Below are 17,798 nucleotides of genomic sequence, written 5' to 3' on the forward strand. Positions count from 1 at the left end.
CATTAAACTTGGAATTCCTCTTAGGGCATTTCAGAAGTAGAGATTTCCTTGAAAACACTGAAAGCCAATTTAAAAAGGTGTTACTGCGTGAAATCAATAAATCAATACATCAATAAATAACAGTTGGGGCAAACAATAAGCACATTGAAAGCCAGGGAGAAAAGCAGTGAGAATTTTGGGTGAATAGGATTTTGAAAATCTCCCATGTACCATGGGGAAAACACACACAGGGCAGGATGTATGTGCAGAAAAGACCTGAAAAGACCTTAAGGTTTCACTACTGGCTGATGTTTAAGCTTAATGCAAGGAAGAAACTGCCTAAGGTAGAGTTGTAAATGGCCTCTAGATAACCACTCAAGTCTCTAATACACAGACCATCTACAAAGACCAGGTGAACTTTTTTCCTTTCCCTTCCTTTTCTTCCTTTCCCTTGCCTGTCTGCCCCATCCCCAGGCATTTCAGGAAATCTGAACAGAGACATTAGAGACCAACAAACACCACAGTCTGTATAAAAAATGGTTTAGAAATGTCCCTAAACATACCAAGATCTTTAACTCATAACAAGCAGTAGCAACAAACCCTAGGGTGAGAGAAGGAGAACCTGATTTCCAGGTTTATTACATTATGATACCCAAAATGTCTAGTTTTCAAGAAAAAATTATGAGGCATTGCAAGAAACAAGAATGTACAGAACATTCACAGGAAAAAAAAACCTAACAGAAACTGACCCTCAGGAAACAAACATCGGACTTGCTATACAAAGATGTGAAATCAACTATCTTAAGTATGCTAAAGAGCTTAAAAAAAATCCATGAACAAAGAAACAAGGAGAATGATGTCTTTCTTAACAAAGAGAGAACATCAAAAAGTATAAGATGTAATCTCTGACTACACAAATATAAATGGTGAGGGTATGGGCTTACACAGAAGCAGAGTTTTTGTATACTACTGAAATTAAGTTGGAATCATCGCATATTAGGCTGTTACTGTATTTTGTTGTGCATAATGTGCTCCCATGTATAACGCGCACCTATGTTCTTGGCCCAAACTTTCAGGAAAAAAAATCTTTAGTTTTAAATTTATTTATTTATATTTAGAAAGAAAACCAATGATTGTATTCCAAGGTATTACTTTGCATATGGATATCATTATTACTTTCTACAGTAACACTTTTAATGCATACCATAAATAAAAGAATTAAAAACATTTATATAGATATGGAATCAGTACTATCCATGTGTAATGCGCACCCTTACTTTTCCCTCAAAAATTTGGGCAAAAAGTGCACATTATACATGGCAAATTATGGTATATGCTGAAGGTGTTAATGGTAATCCCCAGGTAACTACTAAGAAAGTAAGTAAAAAGTATAAAGGGAGGAGAATGAGAAGCGGATCAAAACTGTACATTACAAAAATCAATTAAGTACAAAAGAAGACAGTAATGGAAGAACTGAAAAAGTAAAAAGATATAAGACATAAACAAATAGCAAAATGGATAAAAGTCCTTTCCTATCAGTACATAGTTACTTTAAATGTAAATAGATTAAACTCGCCAATTAAAAGGCAGAAAGGGCAGAATGGATTAAAAAAAAAACACAATATACCTATATGCTATCTAAAAAAAGACTCACTTTAGATCTAGAGACAGTTTGAAAGTAAAAGGATGAAAAAGATATCCCATGCAAACAGTAATCAAAAAGAGTTATTGTGGCTATACTATATTCAAACAAAAGAGGAGTTAAGTTAAAATTTGTTAAAGAAATAAAGGGAATTATTAACTGATAAAAGGGTCAGCCTATGCAGAAGTTACATCAATTATGAACATATACACACCTGACAATACAGCCTCAAAATATACGAAGCAAAACCAGACAGAAATGAATGGAGAAATAGACAGTTTCACATTAATAGCTAGAGACTTCAATACATCACTTTCAATAGGTCGGGAAAACTAGACAGAAGACAAATAAAAAAAAATAGAGGAACTTAACTACACTACAAACCACAGGAACCTAACAGACATATACAGAACATTTCAACCAATAACAGCAGAATACACAATCTTCTCAAGTGCACATGCAAATTCTCCACGAGAGAAGATAGGCAGGCCATAAAACTGTTACTATACATTTAAAAGGAATGAAAAAACACAATATATATTCTTTGACCACAATGATGAAACTAGAAATAAATAATGGAGGAGAAATTTGGAAAATAAACAAATATGTGGTAATTAAATGGCCTTAAACTATTAATGGTCAAAGATGGAATTATAAGAAAAATTTGGAATCAATGAAAATAAAACAAAACATATCAAAACTTATAGAATGTGGTAGGCAGAGTTTAAAAGGAGATTTATGTCTGCAAAGGCAGTTCTCAAAGGAAAATTTATACCTGTAAACACCTATATTAAAAAGTGAATAGTAATTTCAAACCAATAATATAAACTCTAAATAATTAGAAAAACAGCAAACTGAATCTAAAGTAAACAGCAGTAAATAATGAAGATTAAAGTAGAGATAAAAATAGAGTAGAAAAACAATAGAGATGGACAAATTCTTAGATATCTGCAAACTATAAAAACTGACTCAAGAACAAATAGAAAACCTGGATAGACTTATTATAACAAAGAGATTGAATCAGTAATAAAGTTTCCCTTAAAGAAAAACCCATGACCAGATGGCTTCACTGATGAATTCCACCGAGCAAAAAGAATTAACATCAACCATTAACATAGTTCTTCTCAAACTCAGCCAAAAAATAGAAGATGAGGGGAAACATTTTAACTCATTCTATAAGGCCAGTATCACCCTGATACCAAAGGCAGACAAAGATACCACAAAGGACCTACAGAACAATATCCTTTATAAATAGAGATGCGAAAGTCCTCTTCAAAATTCTAGCAAATCAAATCCAGCAGCATATGAAAAGGATAACATATCATGACCAAGTGAGATTTATCCCTGAATGCAAGGCTGGCTCAACACATGATTATCAACACTCATATTGATATTTATAATAATAATAATAATAATAATAATAATAATAGTAGTAGTAGTAGTAGTAGTAGTAGTAGTAGTAGTAGTAGTAATAGTAGTAAACCAGATGATCATCTCAATAGATGCTTAAGTGTTTGACAAAAACCAGAATGCTTTCATGGCAAAAACACTCAATAAAACAAGGAAAAAAAGGTAACTTCCTCAGCATGATAAGATCATAAATGAAAATTCATAGCTAAAACCGTTCTCAATGGCAAAAGACTGAATGCTTTCCTCCTAAGATCATAAACAAGACAATGGTGCCTGCTTTTGCCACTTCTATTTGACATTATACTAGAAGTTCTAGCCAGACCAATTAGCCAAGAAAAATAAAGGGCACACAAATTAAAAAAGAGGAAGTAAGACTATCTCTTTTCACAGATTACATGATCTTATTTGTAGAAAATCCTTAAGAATCAGCAAGAAAACTATTAGAATAAATTCAGTAAAGTTGTATGACATAAGACCAACACGCAAAAATCAGTTCTGTTATCTATACACTAACAATGAACAATACAAAACTGAAGAAGACAATCACACTTAAATAGCATCAAGAAGAAAAAATACTAAAAATCATGCAATCCCAATGGACCCCCAAATAGCCAAAACAATCTTGAAAAAGAGTATGGTTGGAGGTCTTATACTTCATCATTTCAAAGAGTATTTCAAAAAATACAAGTAAAGCAAAACAGTGTGGTACTGGTGTAAAGACAGACATATAGACCAGAAATAAACCCTTACATATATAGTCAAATGATTTTTATGCCCAGACCATTCAACAGGGAAAAGACTTCCTTTTTTCAACAACTGGTGCTGGGACAACTAGATACCCACATGCAAAAGAATAAAGTTAAAGCCTTACTTTACATAGTATACGAAAAATACATTCTGTGTTCAGAGATTGGAAGACTTACTATTATTAAGATGGCAATAAATCCCCAAACAAATACAGACTTAATGCAATTAATATCAAAATTCCAATGACCTTTACAGCAGAAATGGAGAAGCTGATCATAACTGTCACATGGAGATTAAAAGGGATTGAAAGGCCAAAACAGTGTTGAAAAGAACAAAGGTAGAAGAACACCTTCCTGATTCTAAAACTTACTACAAAGCTACAGTAATCAATATTGCAGTAATGGCATGCAAATAGGAATGTAAATAAAAGGAACAGAACTGCAAGCCTATAAATAAACTCTCAATTTTATGGTCAGTTAAGTTTAGACAATGAAGCCAAGAGCACTCAAGGGAGAAAATACAGTATCTGGTGCTGGGACAACTGAATATCCATGTGGAAAAGAATGAAGTTTTAACCCTTCACACTACCTACAAAAATTAACATGTCAAAGATGCAAGTAAAAGAGCTAAAAGTATAAAAATTTTAAAATAAAATATAGGGATAAATCCTCATACTTTGGGTCTGGCAATGGTTTCTTGGATGACATGAAAAGCACAAGCAACAAAAAATACGTACACTGGGCTCTTCATCAAAGGACAGGAACAGTGAGTAAAAAGACAACCCAGAGAGTGGGAGCAAATTTGCAAACTATACATCTGATAATGGTGTACAATCCAGACTACATAAATAAATCTTACAACTCAAAAACAAAACAAAAATTAAAACAATTAAAAACTAGGTAAAGACCTGAACAGATATTTCTCCAAAGAAGAAATACAAAAGGTCAATAAGCACATGAAAAGATGCTTGATGTCATTAGTTATAAGGGAAAGGGAAAAGCAAATCAAAATGACAATGAGCATGAGATACCACCTCACTCACACTAGGACGACCCCCAAAAGGTAAGCAAAAAGGGTTGCTGAATGTGGAGACATGGGAACCCTAAGACATTGCTGATTGAATGTAAAATAGTATAGTCATTGTGGAAAAGTTTAACAGTTCTTCAATAAGCTAAACAGATAATTAGCATAAGATGCAGTATTTCCACTCCTTGGTATATTCTCAAAAGAACTGTTTATACGGTGTTCAAAGGAAAACTTGTACACTTCATGTCAGCTCTATTCACAACAGCCAAAAGATGGAAACAACCCAAATGTCTATGAATGGATGAATGGATAAATAAAACACAGTATATAATGAATACACGCAATGAAGTACTGATAAGTGCTAAGGCATTGATGAACCCCGAAACATTAAGCTGAAGTAAAAGAAGCCTGACACAAAGGTCACATATAGTATGAATCTGCTTATATGAAGTAACCAAGACAGGCAAGCTCACAGAAACAAGAAAGTTAGGCAAGTGTTTTCAGGGGCTATTGGGAAGAGGGAATAGAGACTGCTTAATGGGTATGAGGTTTCCACTGGGGTGAGGAAAAAGTTGCTGAATCAGATAGTGGTGATGGTTGTAAAACACTGTGAATGTACTCAGTGCCACTAAATTGTACACTTTAAAATGGTTAAAATGATAAACTTTGTTATGTGTATGTATTTTACTACACACACAAAAAGGCCTCTACCTGGATCCTTTCCCCTTATCTCCGCTATGGAACAAAAAGTCTTAATCAGTGCTATTCCCGCATTGTACTATTTATATATGTAATCACTGCCACTGAATACCTATCAAACCTCAATTATGAGAAATAGTATTTATGGTAAACTGTCTGAATGTCTTGTGCCTTCTTTCTTCTAGACCAATGGTCTTAAATTATTTGATCATGGGTCCTACTGATTAAATATATTTTTTAAAGATTTTATTTATTAAAAAAAAAGATTTTATTTATGTATTTTCAGACAGAGAGAAAGGGAGGGAGAAAGAGAGGGAGAGAAACATCAATATGTGGTTGTCTTTCTTGCGCCCTCTACTGGGGACCTGGCCTGCAACCCAGGCACGTGCCGATTTGGGAATCCAACGGGTGACCCTTTGGTTCACAGGCCAGCGCTCAACCCACTAACCTACACCAGCCAGGGCTGATAAAATATTTTTGAGCTTCAATTACCAAAGTAGATATTTACAGGGTGGGGCAAAAGTAGGTTTACAGCTGTTCATATAAAAATACAATAATTAGTAAATAATATAAGAATAAGCTGTTTTGCATTAATCACAACTATAAACCTACCTTTGCCTCACCTTGTATTTATAAATTACATATTACCATACTCATATATTGTAAGCATACAAAATGTAAATTTTAAATCAGAGAAAAATAAATATAAATCTGGAGTTTTTCTTTCTATACTCCGAAGAACCATTTTGTAAGTATCACTCTTTGTAAAGCACTTCTCTAGACACCCTAAATTTTATTCTTGGGTTAAAGTAATTGTCTGCATTTGTTGACCCCTTGAGATATGTCTTCACTGAACTCCCTAGAAGGTCACATTAGCCTTACAGGCATTGTTACTGAACCTTACTGTAAGGATGCTGACGAGGACTCTGCTACACTGTGGTGCCTTCTAGATGATGACAGATGAGTAAATCTCGCTTAGGTTTTAGTACCAGAAACATGTGATGCTTTTGAAATTTTGTTTTGATATTATAGATTCATGTGATTGATCACAAAATTCCAGGGACACTAACTGGCAGCAAAGAAAGCAAAATTAGTGGCTCACAAACATATCTACAAGGTAGATTTTATCTCCCCTCCAGCATCAACTTGTCTTCCCATCACTCACAATTCTTTATTTATTTTTAAAAATCATGTTGTAGCTCACTCCTCTCTGGCTTCCATAATTTTCTTTCATTCAAACTCTTTATTTATGTTTAAAAAATCATATTATATTATGTATGTGTATATGTGTATGTGTTTAAAAGCAACTCAAAATTTCTTGAAAGACAGGGAAGTATGAATAAACAGAAAACAAACAAACAAAAAGACCCCAGCAATGTTGTTCAGAATAAAGGTCATTCTAAACTCGAAGCTCCCCCATGCCAGGGATGTGCTTTGCGGATTCGGAAGCAGTTAGCAGCCAAAGGGTAATTTGTAAATGAATATTGATGAAAAGAAAGACAACTCACAATAGCACTGTACTACACTTTCTCACTCTTTTCCAGTTGGTAAGAAATATAGTGAGGAAAGGGCAAATGTTTTTTTTTTTTCCACCTGTGTGTAAAGCTTAACCAAAAAGTCCATGAAAAAGGAAGTCACATTGCCAGATGCAATTTGTAGCCATGTACCTGGATGCGTTTCCTTCTGGTGTGTTCAGAAGTCATTTGGGGATAACTTGTACTCAATGCTTTCTTCTTGTTCTTGCTCCGCTTCTCAATGTATCTCCTCTGATGGTCAGTGATGCTGCTGTATAATTTAATTTGCCTGGGTGACAAACAAACTCTTTCATGGCCAAAAGCCTGGATCAATCGGGCAGTGTCAATGGTGGAAGCAGAGCTGCTCCTCTCATGCAAAATCACTTCTTTATCTGTTTGGGTCAATATATCTGATTCACCAGGAGAGGTGGTGGTGGAAAGGATGTTGGTGGCAGTATCTGTGAGCAGCTCACTGTCCTCTGAGGGTCTAGAATCTGAAGAAGTGCTGTTTATATAATGAAAACCTGGCTGTTTTCTCAGAATGTATTTATCAAATTTAACCTGCTCAATTTTAATATGATTGGAACCCCCAGCTTGATGAGTAGAGAGCACCTTGCTTTTTTTAAGATCTCCTATGTTTTTATGGCATTTCTCCAAGCTTTTATACCGCTTCTTTTTCTGAAGCTTGTTTTTCTGTTGTTGTCTACCCCTCCATTCCTTAGCATCTCGTTGCTCTCTGCTATCATCCTGTGAACTTTCTAAGGGCCGAAGAGAATGCGTGATGGGATGCTGAAGAAGTTTAGCCAAACGATCAAGTCGCTCCACCAAGGATACTTCTTTCCTATCACTGAACCCTGGAGGTTTCTTCTGCTTCTGTCGCTCCTGATACTTGTTCCAGAGTTCATTCAAACTCGTAATGTGCTGAGCTACGGGCTCTGGGGTGACTGGACGATCCTTTTTTTGATCATCAATCTGTTTGTCACACTTTGCATAATCTCTAGCCTGACTTTTAGTAGGATGCATCACTTCTTTGTTTTCCAAATTTACATTGATACTGACGCTCTCTATTCTGGTATAATCAGTCTTTGTCTTTTCCTCATTTTGATAAGGGGGAGGTAGACAAGTATGTTGTTTGTCTGGATGATGCTGAAAGAAATCTTTCCAAGAGTGCCTCATGAAAACACTTCTCCCTAAGGATTCATGGCAAAAGTCTTGATCACTTGGCAGGTGCACTGGATGATGAAAGTAAAACTTGGCTGACCTGAACACAGAATGGGTAGTATTTTCAAATTCTGAATGACATCTGGACTCTGAAAAGGAGGAAAAAAAAGATTTTAAATGACTTTGAAAATATTTTCATTCCGTTCAGAAAGAGTATTCACACTTCTAGGGAAAAAAGGAAACAACAGTTCATATAAAGTTTCAGAAAACTCACTGACTGAATAAAGAATTTATGCCTAGTGACCAGATTGGCATGGTAAGCATTTAAGAGACTCAGGGTCAGAAGACCTGCATTCTGGGTGAGACTCTGCCACAGACTGGCTGTATGACCTCAAGAAAGGCGCTTTAGTCCTCTGGACTAAACGGCAACTGCTTTGTATTAACTGCTTGCTATGTGTGGGGTATTACAATATGTACTCTGTATATTCTTCTTCCCCTTTTTATTCAATTGTGTTGATAAAACTGAGCGATAGGTATTGTTACCCCTTTCAGTTAACACACCTGAGAATTCATTTTAATCATCAGTAATTAAATGTGTGGGATAAAAAAAGAAAACGTACATGTTTTAGAGCCTCTTAAAATTCCTTTCTGTGAACCATCCTTACATTTTCCCCCTCCAATTTTGTTTATTGTGGTAAAATATATTTTATTTTTCCGACTATGAGATGCACCGGACCATGAGACACACCTAAGTTTTAGAGGAGGAAAGTAGGAAAAAAAATTTTGAAGCAAGAAATGTGGTCCTGCTCCTGCCTCCTGTGATCCCACTCCACTGCCACCCTTCCACCCCCAGCAAGCCAGGAAAGCTGCATTTGGACTATAAGATGCACCCCCATTTCCTCCCAAATTTTGGGGGTGGGAGGGGAGTGAGTCTTATAGTACAAAAAATATGGTACCTAACACAAAATTTACCATCCTCCGAATTCACTTTTTGACAGTTATTCTATGTCAAAATGGGCATTTTTAAGATGAAATAACATCTTACAATAATAAACCCTAATTGTAAATAGTGACGTAGGATCCCTATATATATATATATTTTTTGGAGAAACAAAGACATATACATGCAACAAAGTAACACTTGTAACTATGGGATTCTTTTCACCTAAACTATAGATTATTGGCAACTAGGGTTTTCATTAAATACTCTAGGAATCCCTAAGGCAATTTCCCCAGAATATAGTAAGGCACATGAAATCTGCTTTTATGTCAGAAGTATAAAAATACAATCAAACTTCCCAATGAACAAAAGCCCAGGACCAGACAGATGGCTTTACTGGTGAATTCTACCAAACCTTTAAAGAAAAATTAATATAAAACCTTCCCAAACTCTTCTAAAAAATTGAAAAGAAGGGAATACTTTCAAACTCATTTTACAAGGCCAGAATTACCCAGATACCCAGAAAAAGACATTACAAGAAAATTACTAGTCAATATCCCTGATGAACAGAGATGCAAACCAACTTCAATAAAATATCACAAGGGTCACAATCAAGTGGAATTCATTCCAGGGATGCAAGGATGGTTCAATGTTTGCAAATCAGTTACTGTGATACACTACGTTAACAAAATGAAGAATAAAAATCATCTATGATCATCTCAATAGATACAGAAAAAGCATTTGATAAAATTCAACATCTATTCATAATAAAAATTCTTAACAAAGTAGGTATAAAGGAAATTATCTCTATATAATAAAGGCCATACATGACAATACCACAGCTGACATTATACTCAATGGTAGAAAATTAAAACTTTTCTTCTAAGATCAGGAGCAAGATAAGGACACATCTATTCAACTCAGTACTGTAAGTCTTGTCAAAGCAATTAGGCAAGAAAAAGAAATAAAAGGCATCCAAATAACAGAAAGAGCAAAACTGTTGTTATTTGCAGTTGACATGATATTATATACAGAAAACCTTAAAGACTCTACTAAAAATAATGTTGGAACTAATGAATGAATTCAGTAAAGCCAAAGAATATGAAATCAATATATAAAAATCAGTTGTTTGTAGATACAAGAAATTATCAGAGAAATTAAAACAATTCCATTTTCAATTGCATCAGAAAGAATAAAATACCTAGGAATAAATTTAATCAAGCAGTAAAAGACTTGTACACTGGAAACTTTTAAGACATTGATCAAAAAAGTTGGAGAGGACAAAAAGAAATGAACAGATATCCTATATTCATGGATCACAGAATTAATATTGTTAAAATGTCCATACTACTGAAAGCAATCTCAGATTCAATGCAATCTCTATCAAAATTCCAATGGCATTATCCATAGAATTAGAACAAACAATCCTAACACTGGTATGGAACCACAAAAGACTCTAAATAATCAATGCAACCTTCAGAAAGAAGAACAAAGCTACAGGCATCATGCTTCCTGTTTACAAAATATACTACAAAGTTATAGTAATCAAAACAGTATGGCAGTTACTTAAACCCAGACAAATCAATGGAACAGAATAGAGCACCCAGAAATAAACCCATGCATATAGGATCAATTAATTTATGACCAAAGAGTCAAGAATACACAATAGAGATAGTTTGTTCAATAAGGTTCTAGGGAAACTGGACAGTCACATTGAAAACAAATGAAACTGGACCACTATCTCTCACCATTCAAAAAAATCAACCCAAAATCTATCAAAGACTTAAATGTAAGACTTGAAACTAAAACACAAACAAACAAACAACTCCTAGAAGAAAACAGAAAAAGGCCAGCAGGTAAAAAATATTTGTGGGCAGAGAGATCACAAAAGACAAAACTAGGCTACCTTCCACCAACCCTCCTACACTTACAACCTCTTCAGACACAATTACCCCTTCTTCTTTTCAAGGTAAGCCCCTCCACTGGAGTCCAACTCATTTTCCTTTTAAGACCTTGGTTCTTACCCTTATTATATCTCACTCTTCAGGTTCTTTTTCTTTACTGGATAATTTCCAATATCTTGAAAGCGTCATTTAGTATATCATATATCTAGAAAACGTTCATATCTTCTTTCAGGGACTGGTCCATTTCTTTGCTCGTCTTTACAGTCATCTTTGTAAAGTGGAAAATATAATTTTTCATTTTCTTTACTTCTTCCCTACTCCAAGTCACTCTTCTGACTGGAGTATAATGAAACCACTGAACTAAAAGTACTCTTGCTAAAATGATCAATGACCTCCACATGTAGCCAATTCCAGGGGATGTTTGTATTCTGTAATCTCTTTCTAGGTAATCTCATTTTTCCCTGTGGCTTTTAGTACTATTTTTATAATGTTAACTACTCTCAAATCTACATTTCAAGCTATGACTTCTCCCTAGAGCCCTAGTGATTCATATTCAACTACGTATTTCATATACCCTCTTGGATCTCACAGCCATCTCAAATTTCAAAAGTCCCTAACTGAACTCTATTCTAGCCTCTAAAATAATACCTCTCTCAATCTACATCTCTGCAAATGGCTCATCACTCAAACCTGAAATGACATCTGGAAGTTATTTGTGAGACTTTCTATTCCTGCCATTAATCTTGACCAAACAGTCATAAATCTGTCCACTTCTCTCCATCTCCTCCTGCAATACTGCACATCTCTAATAGATCTCCTGTACATTGCTGACTTCTTCCAATGTATTCTTCAAAGAGTAGATGGAGTAATCTTTTAAAAATGTAAATTAACTTGTCATTTTCTATTTAGCAAGTCTCAATGACTTTCTCTTACAATTAGAACAAAATCCAAACTCCTTAACAAGGCATACAGGTACTACATAACTTTTGTACCTTACCATGTATCACTCTTTTTGATAATCATTGGCCTTTCCTGCCTACTTCATCAAGTATCATGAGCCAAGTGGGAAAGCACCAAGCAAGTGAGTATAAACAATTCAGTTTGTGTGGCTTACACAGTATATAAAGTAGAGGGAAACAAGATAGGAAACATTTGGGACCAATGAAGCAGAACAGAGTCCAGAAACATATCCATGCACATACAGTTAATTGAGCTTCGAGAAGGGTACCTAGAATACAGTGAGGAAAGAATAATCTTTTCAACAAATAATGTTGGAAACCTGGACACTCGAACGCACAAGAATGAAATGGAGTCTTCCTTTATACCACACACAAAAATCAACTCAGAATGCATTACAGCCTTAAATTTAAGACCTGAAACTGTGAAACTCCTAGAAGAAAATTAAGGGGAAAAGCTTCATGATATTGGTCTTGGGAATGATTTCATGAACATGATACTAAAGCATAGGTGACAAAAAACAAAAACAAATGAACAAACAAATAGCAAGCTCACAAAACCCGCCCCCACAGGTGGGACTGATACAAGTAAAAAACTTCTATAGAGCAAAGGAAACAATCAACAAAGTGAAAAGGCAACCTGTGGACTGAGAGAAAATATCTACATACCATGTATCTATAATAAAGTGTTAATCTCCACAATATACAAGTTATTTCTACAACAACAGTAAAATAACTAATAACCTGATTTAAAAATGAACAAAAAACTTGAATAGACACTTCTCCAAGAAAGACATACAAATGGCCAATAGGTAGATAAAAAATGATTAACATCACTAATCTTCACGGGAATACAAATCAAAACCTCAATGAGGTATCATCTCACACCTGTCTGAATGGCTATTATAAAACAAAATAAGGAGTTCTAGCCAAGACAGAGGCATAGGTAGAAACCCTTTGTTTCCTCGCACAACCAAAAGGAGGATAACAACCAATCTAAAATCAATAAACCAGAAGCACCAGAAAATCAATCTTCATGGAATTCCAATAACCAAGGAATTAAAGAAAAAATCAACCAGAACAACCAGACCAGTAAGGCAGTGGACTGCATGCGCGGGGCTGGCTGAAGGCAAAAATGAGACTAAGAGTTGACTGTGGACTACCATGGTTGCTGCAGTGGGAGAAACTCCCAGTCTCACACGAGAGAGTTCGATGAAAAGTGGGCTAGAGACAGGCAGGGGAGCTGCACTGTTCCCTCACTGGCCCCTCTACCACAAGCAGCGCTGCAGCACAGCAAGGAGGGTTGCCCTGCCTGGGTGAATACCTAACGCCCCGCCCCCTTATAACTTAATAGGGGCCTGTAACAAAGAAATAGGGCCAAAATGAAAGAACAGAGCAAATCTTCAAAAAGAGAGCTAAGCAATGAGGAGATAGCCAACCTATGTGATGGAGAATTTAAAGCCCGGGTAATCAAAATACTCACAGAACTGATTGAGCTTGGTCAAAAAAATGAAAGAACAAATTAAAGATACCCAAAATGAAATAAAGCAAAATATTCAGGGAACCCAACAGTGAAGGGAAGGAAACCAGGACTCAAAGCAATGAACTGGAAGAAAAGGAAGAAATAAACATCCAACTGGAACAGAATGAAGAAACAAGAATTCAAAGAAAAAAAAAAAAGGAACTGAGTGTTTTGAACCTCTTAGACAACCCGAAATATTCCAATATCTGAGTCATAGGGGTGCCAGAAGGAGAAGAACAAGAGCAAGAAATTGAAAACTTATTTGAACAAATAATGAAGGAAAACTTCCCCAATCTGGTGAAGGAAATAGACTTCCAGGAAGTCCAGGAAGCTCAGAGAGTCCCAAAGAAGTTGGACCCAAAGAGGAACATACCAAGGCACATCATCATTAAGTTACCCAAAATTAAAGACAAAGAGAGAATCTTAAAAGCAGCAAGAGGAAAGGAAAGAGTTACCTACAAAGGAGTGCCCATAAGGCTATCAGCTGATTTCTCAAAAGAAACTTTATGGGCAAGAAGGGGCTGCAAAGAAGTATCTGAAGTCATGAAAGGCAAGGATCTATATCCAAGATTACTCTATCCAGCAAAGCTATCATTTACAATGGAAGGGCAGATAAATTGCTTCCCAGGTAAGTTAAAGAAGTTCATCATCACCAAACCATTATTATATGAAATGTTAAAGGGACTTATCTAAGAAAAGGAAGATAAAAAATGTGGACAGTAATATGACAATAAACTCACAACTATCAGCAAATGAACCTAAAAAAACAAACAAACAAACAAACAAACAAAAAAAAAAACTAAGCAAACAACTAGAACCGGAACAGAATCAGAGAAATGGACATCACATGGAGGGTTTTCAGTGGGGAGGGAAGAATGGGGGGAAAGGGTACAGGGAAGAAGGAGCATAATTGGTAGGCATTAAATAGATGGGGAGAGGTCGAAAATGGTATAGGAAACAGAACTCAAAGAACTTATATGTACAACCCATGGACATGAACTAAGGGCGGGGAAAAGCTAGAGGGTTGGGGGTGTGGAGGGTGGATAAAGGGGGGGAAATTGGGAAAACTGTAATAGCATAATCAATAAAACATACTTCAAAAAAACAGAAAAAACGAAACAAAAAAAGTGTTAGTGATAACAGAACTACCATATATGATCCAGCAATCCCAGTTATGGGTATTTATCTAAAATAACTGGGATCAGGAACTCTGAGAGATATTAGTACACCTGTGTTCACTGCTGTACTATTCATAATAGCCAAGATGTGAAAACAACCTAAATATCGATTGACAGCTGAATGAATAAAGAAAATGTGGCATATACATAAAAAGAAGAAAATTCTGTAATATGTGACATAGGAATGAATCTTGAGGACATTATGTTAAATGAAATAAACAATCACAGACCCAATATTGCATGGTTACACTTATATAATATTTACTTATATACTGTACCTGCAGGCCCTAGTGAAGGCATGTGCCCCAGGTCCCGCTGCTCTATCTTCACCATGTCTTGACCTCCCATGTACCTCCTCTAAGACCTGAGAGTAATAAACTTCCCAACTTCAATTTCCCTTCTGGTCTTTTGTTGAACCACTGGACACTCCAGGACTCAACAAACGTTAAAAACAAAGCCATAATAGTTTGGTATTGCCAAACTCCCCTATCCCTCAAAATATGTTGCAAGAAATTTGCATTTCTAACAACAGTACTGTCAAAGTGTATGGATGTTTCCCCATACGCTCAATACTAAGGATAATCAAATCTTTTCATTTGTGTTATTCAAATAGGCTTTTAAAGAAAACCTAGTTTTAGTATATCCCTTTGATTATTAAAAAGGTTAAGTATTGCTTCATATCTTTGCTATTTGTATTTCTTTTATAATAAAATTCCTGTTCACATTCTAGATTTTTCGACTAGACTGTCTTTGGTTTATAAAAAGCTCTTTGCATACTAAGAAAATTAGCCCTCTTTTCTCAGGTTTATAAATTTAAAATTGTCTTGCCATTTTCTATTTTAAGTTGACTTTGCATTTGGTTATTTTCCACTAGGCAGAAACTTAAATTTTAGTATGTAGTCAAATTTGTCAAATCTTTGCTTTTATGTCTTCTAGATTTTGTCACCTCACTTTATAAACAAAGTAATAATAACCCTGCTTCATCTAGAACTTTTATGATCTCCTTTTTAGTTAGATCTTAAAGATACAAAATATGGTAACGGGAGTAAGACAGGGCTATAACTTGAATCTGTACCCCAATTCCAAATAGCTAGCTAAATATTTTAGCAGAATGTATTGAATAATCCAACTTTTCCAAACTCATTTGAAATGGCTCCTTTACCATAGAATAAATTCTCATTGAATTTATTTCCATTGATGTATATCACCCGAGTCTCTTGCCCCAAGAGCAACCTTTTAACTATTATCACTATGTAATTCATTTTAATACCTTGTAAAGCCAAACCCTATACCATACCCATCATCTGTTTCACACTCTGGTAAATGTCATAAATTCTTTAAACATTTTATTTGTTAAAAAAATTTCCAGCTCTACCAAAAATTTCCAAAAACAGCAGAATAAACTTCCATATATTTCTCTTAGATTCACCAATTGTTAACATTTGGCTACATTGGCTTTATGTCTGTCACAACCTATAATTATTAATATTATAATAATACAACAATACATATAATTAGGTATTATTATATATTAATGGTCCCTAATGGTTCAGATAAAATATTAACATGTATTATTATATGTATTAATACATATTATGTAACATATAATAATACATATAATGGACCTATAATAATACATATTATTAATATTTTACCTGAACTATTAGGCAGTAAGTTACGGAGGTCATGTCCTTTCAGTTCCAGATACTACAGTGTATATATTCTAACAAGAAAAATATCCCCTTACATATCATGGTATAATTATGAAATACATTTAACTTAACATTGATAAGATATTAATGTGTAATCTATGGTAAAATTTCAGAAATTTTTCTAAAATCATCATTTATAGCAGTTTTTCCTCTGTGGATTAGAGTCCATTTATTACATTTTAAAAACCTATAAAGTTACATTACTATTAACCAAAGTCCATACTGTATCGGATTTCCTTAGTTTACACCTAATGTCCTTTTTCAGTTCTAGGATCCCATTCAGTCGTCATGTCTCCTTCTGTGATAGTTCCTTAGACCCTTCTTTGTTCCCATGAAGTGCTAAGAAGTCCTGTTCAGGTATTTTGTGGAATGTTTGCCAAATGTTTTTCTTATTAGACTGGGGTTACAGATTTTGAGAAGGAAAACTTTAAAGTGCTTTCTCATCACATATTAAGGGCATATAATAACAACATGATTTATTACTGCTGATGTTGACCTTGGCTACCTCTCTGAGGTTTGTCATGGTTCTCTACTATAAAGTTACTCTTTTTTGCCTTCCTTTACAAAACTTGTTGGAAGGCAGTTACTTTGCACAACCCATTCGTAAACAGTAGAGTTACGTTCTATCTCCTTAAGGGCAGAGTATCTATAGAGTATCTATTTAAAATTCTGCACAGAAGAGCTATTTATTTCTTCATTCATTTATTTAATAACTAAATTAGATCAGTATGGATTCACGAATATTTTTACTTTTGTTATATAATTCAATGCTATTGGGTCGGCCATTTAAAAGCTCGTTTGGTTTTTTCGGTAAGATGACTCTTGTAGTGCTTAGGTGCCTTTAACTTCATTCGAAACAATTTTGTTAGATTGTATTGTATCAGCAAGCATTGAAAAAAATAAAAATTTGTAAATTTTTGCGCAGCCATTTTAATATTGAAGATGGAAGAAAATATGCAACATTTTAAGCATATTATACTTTATTATTTTAAGAAAGGTAAAAATGCAACTGAAACTCAAAAAAAGAACTGTGCAGTGTATGGAGAAGGTGCTGTGACTGATCGAACGTGTCAGAAGTGGTTTGCAAAATTTTGTACTGGAGATTCTTCACAGTTGGGTAAACCAGTTGAAGTTGACAATGATCAAATAGAGACATTAATTGAGATCAAACTTATACTACATGAGAAACAGCTGACATACTCAAAATATCCAAATCAATCAAGTTATTGGTGAAAAATGAAAAATGTGTATTTTATGGAAAAAACTAAACAAACTCAGTATACTGCTTGAATTGAAGCAATTTTGGCCCGTGGGAGCTCTTTTATTGGCAGCTCCTGTGTCCCTATGACATAGTATTACCCATCATGGTGAGCTTTTTTCTTTAGTTTCTAGCACTACAGGATGTTCC

The 17,798-nt window shown here is 34.8% G+C and overlaps 1 protein-coding gene across 7 annotated transcripts in view; it reads right to left on the reverse strand.

Annotated features, from left to right (window-relative positions):
- The window catches only part of ALMS1 (ALMS1 centrosome and basal body associated protein), a 167,493-nt gene that overhangs the window by 25,369 nt on the left and 124,326 nt on the right, over positions 1 to 17,798 (reverse strand). For all 7 annotated transcript variants that reach the window (XM_053925860.1, XM_053925856.1, XM_053925859.1 and 4 more), the window contains one exon: positions 7,171 to 8,327. In XM_053925860.1, the coding sequence (XP_053781835.1) occupies positions 7,171 to 8,327 (1,157 nt within the window). The remainder of the gene's footprint in view (positions 1 to 7,170; positions 8,328 to 17,798) is intronic.

The sequence above is a fragment of the Desmodus rotundus genome, chromosome 5, assembly GCF_022682495.2.
Source record: "Desmodus rotundus isolate HL8 chromosome 5, HLdesRot8A.1, whole genome shotgun sequence".
In the NCBI taxonomy this organism is placed as follows: Eukaryota; Metazoa; Chordata; class Mammalia; order Chiroptera; family Phyllostomidae; genus Desmodus; species Desmodus rotundus.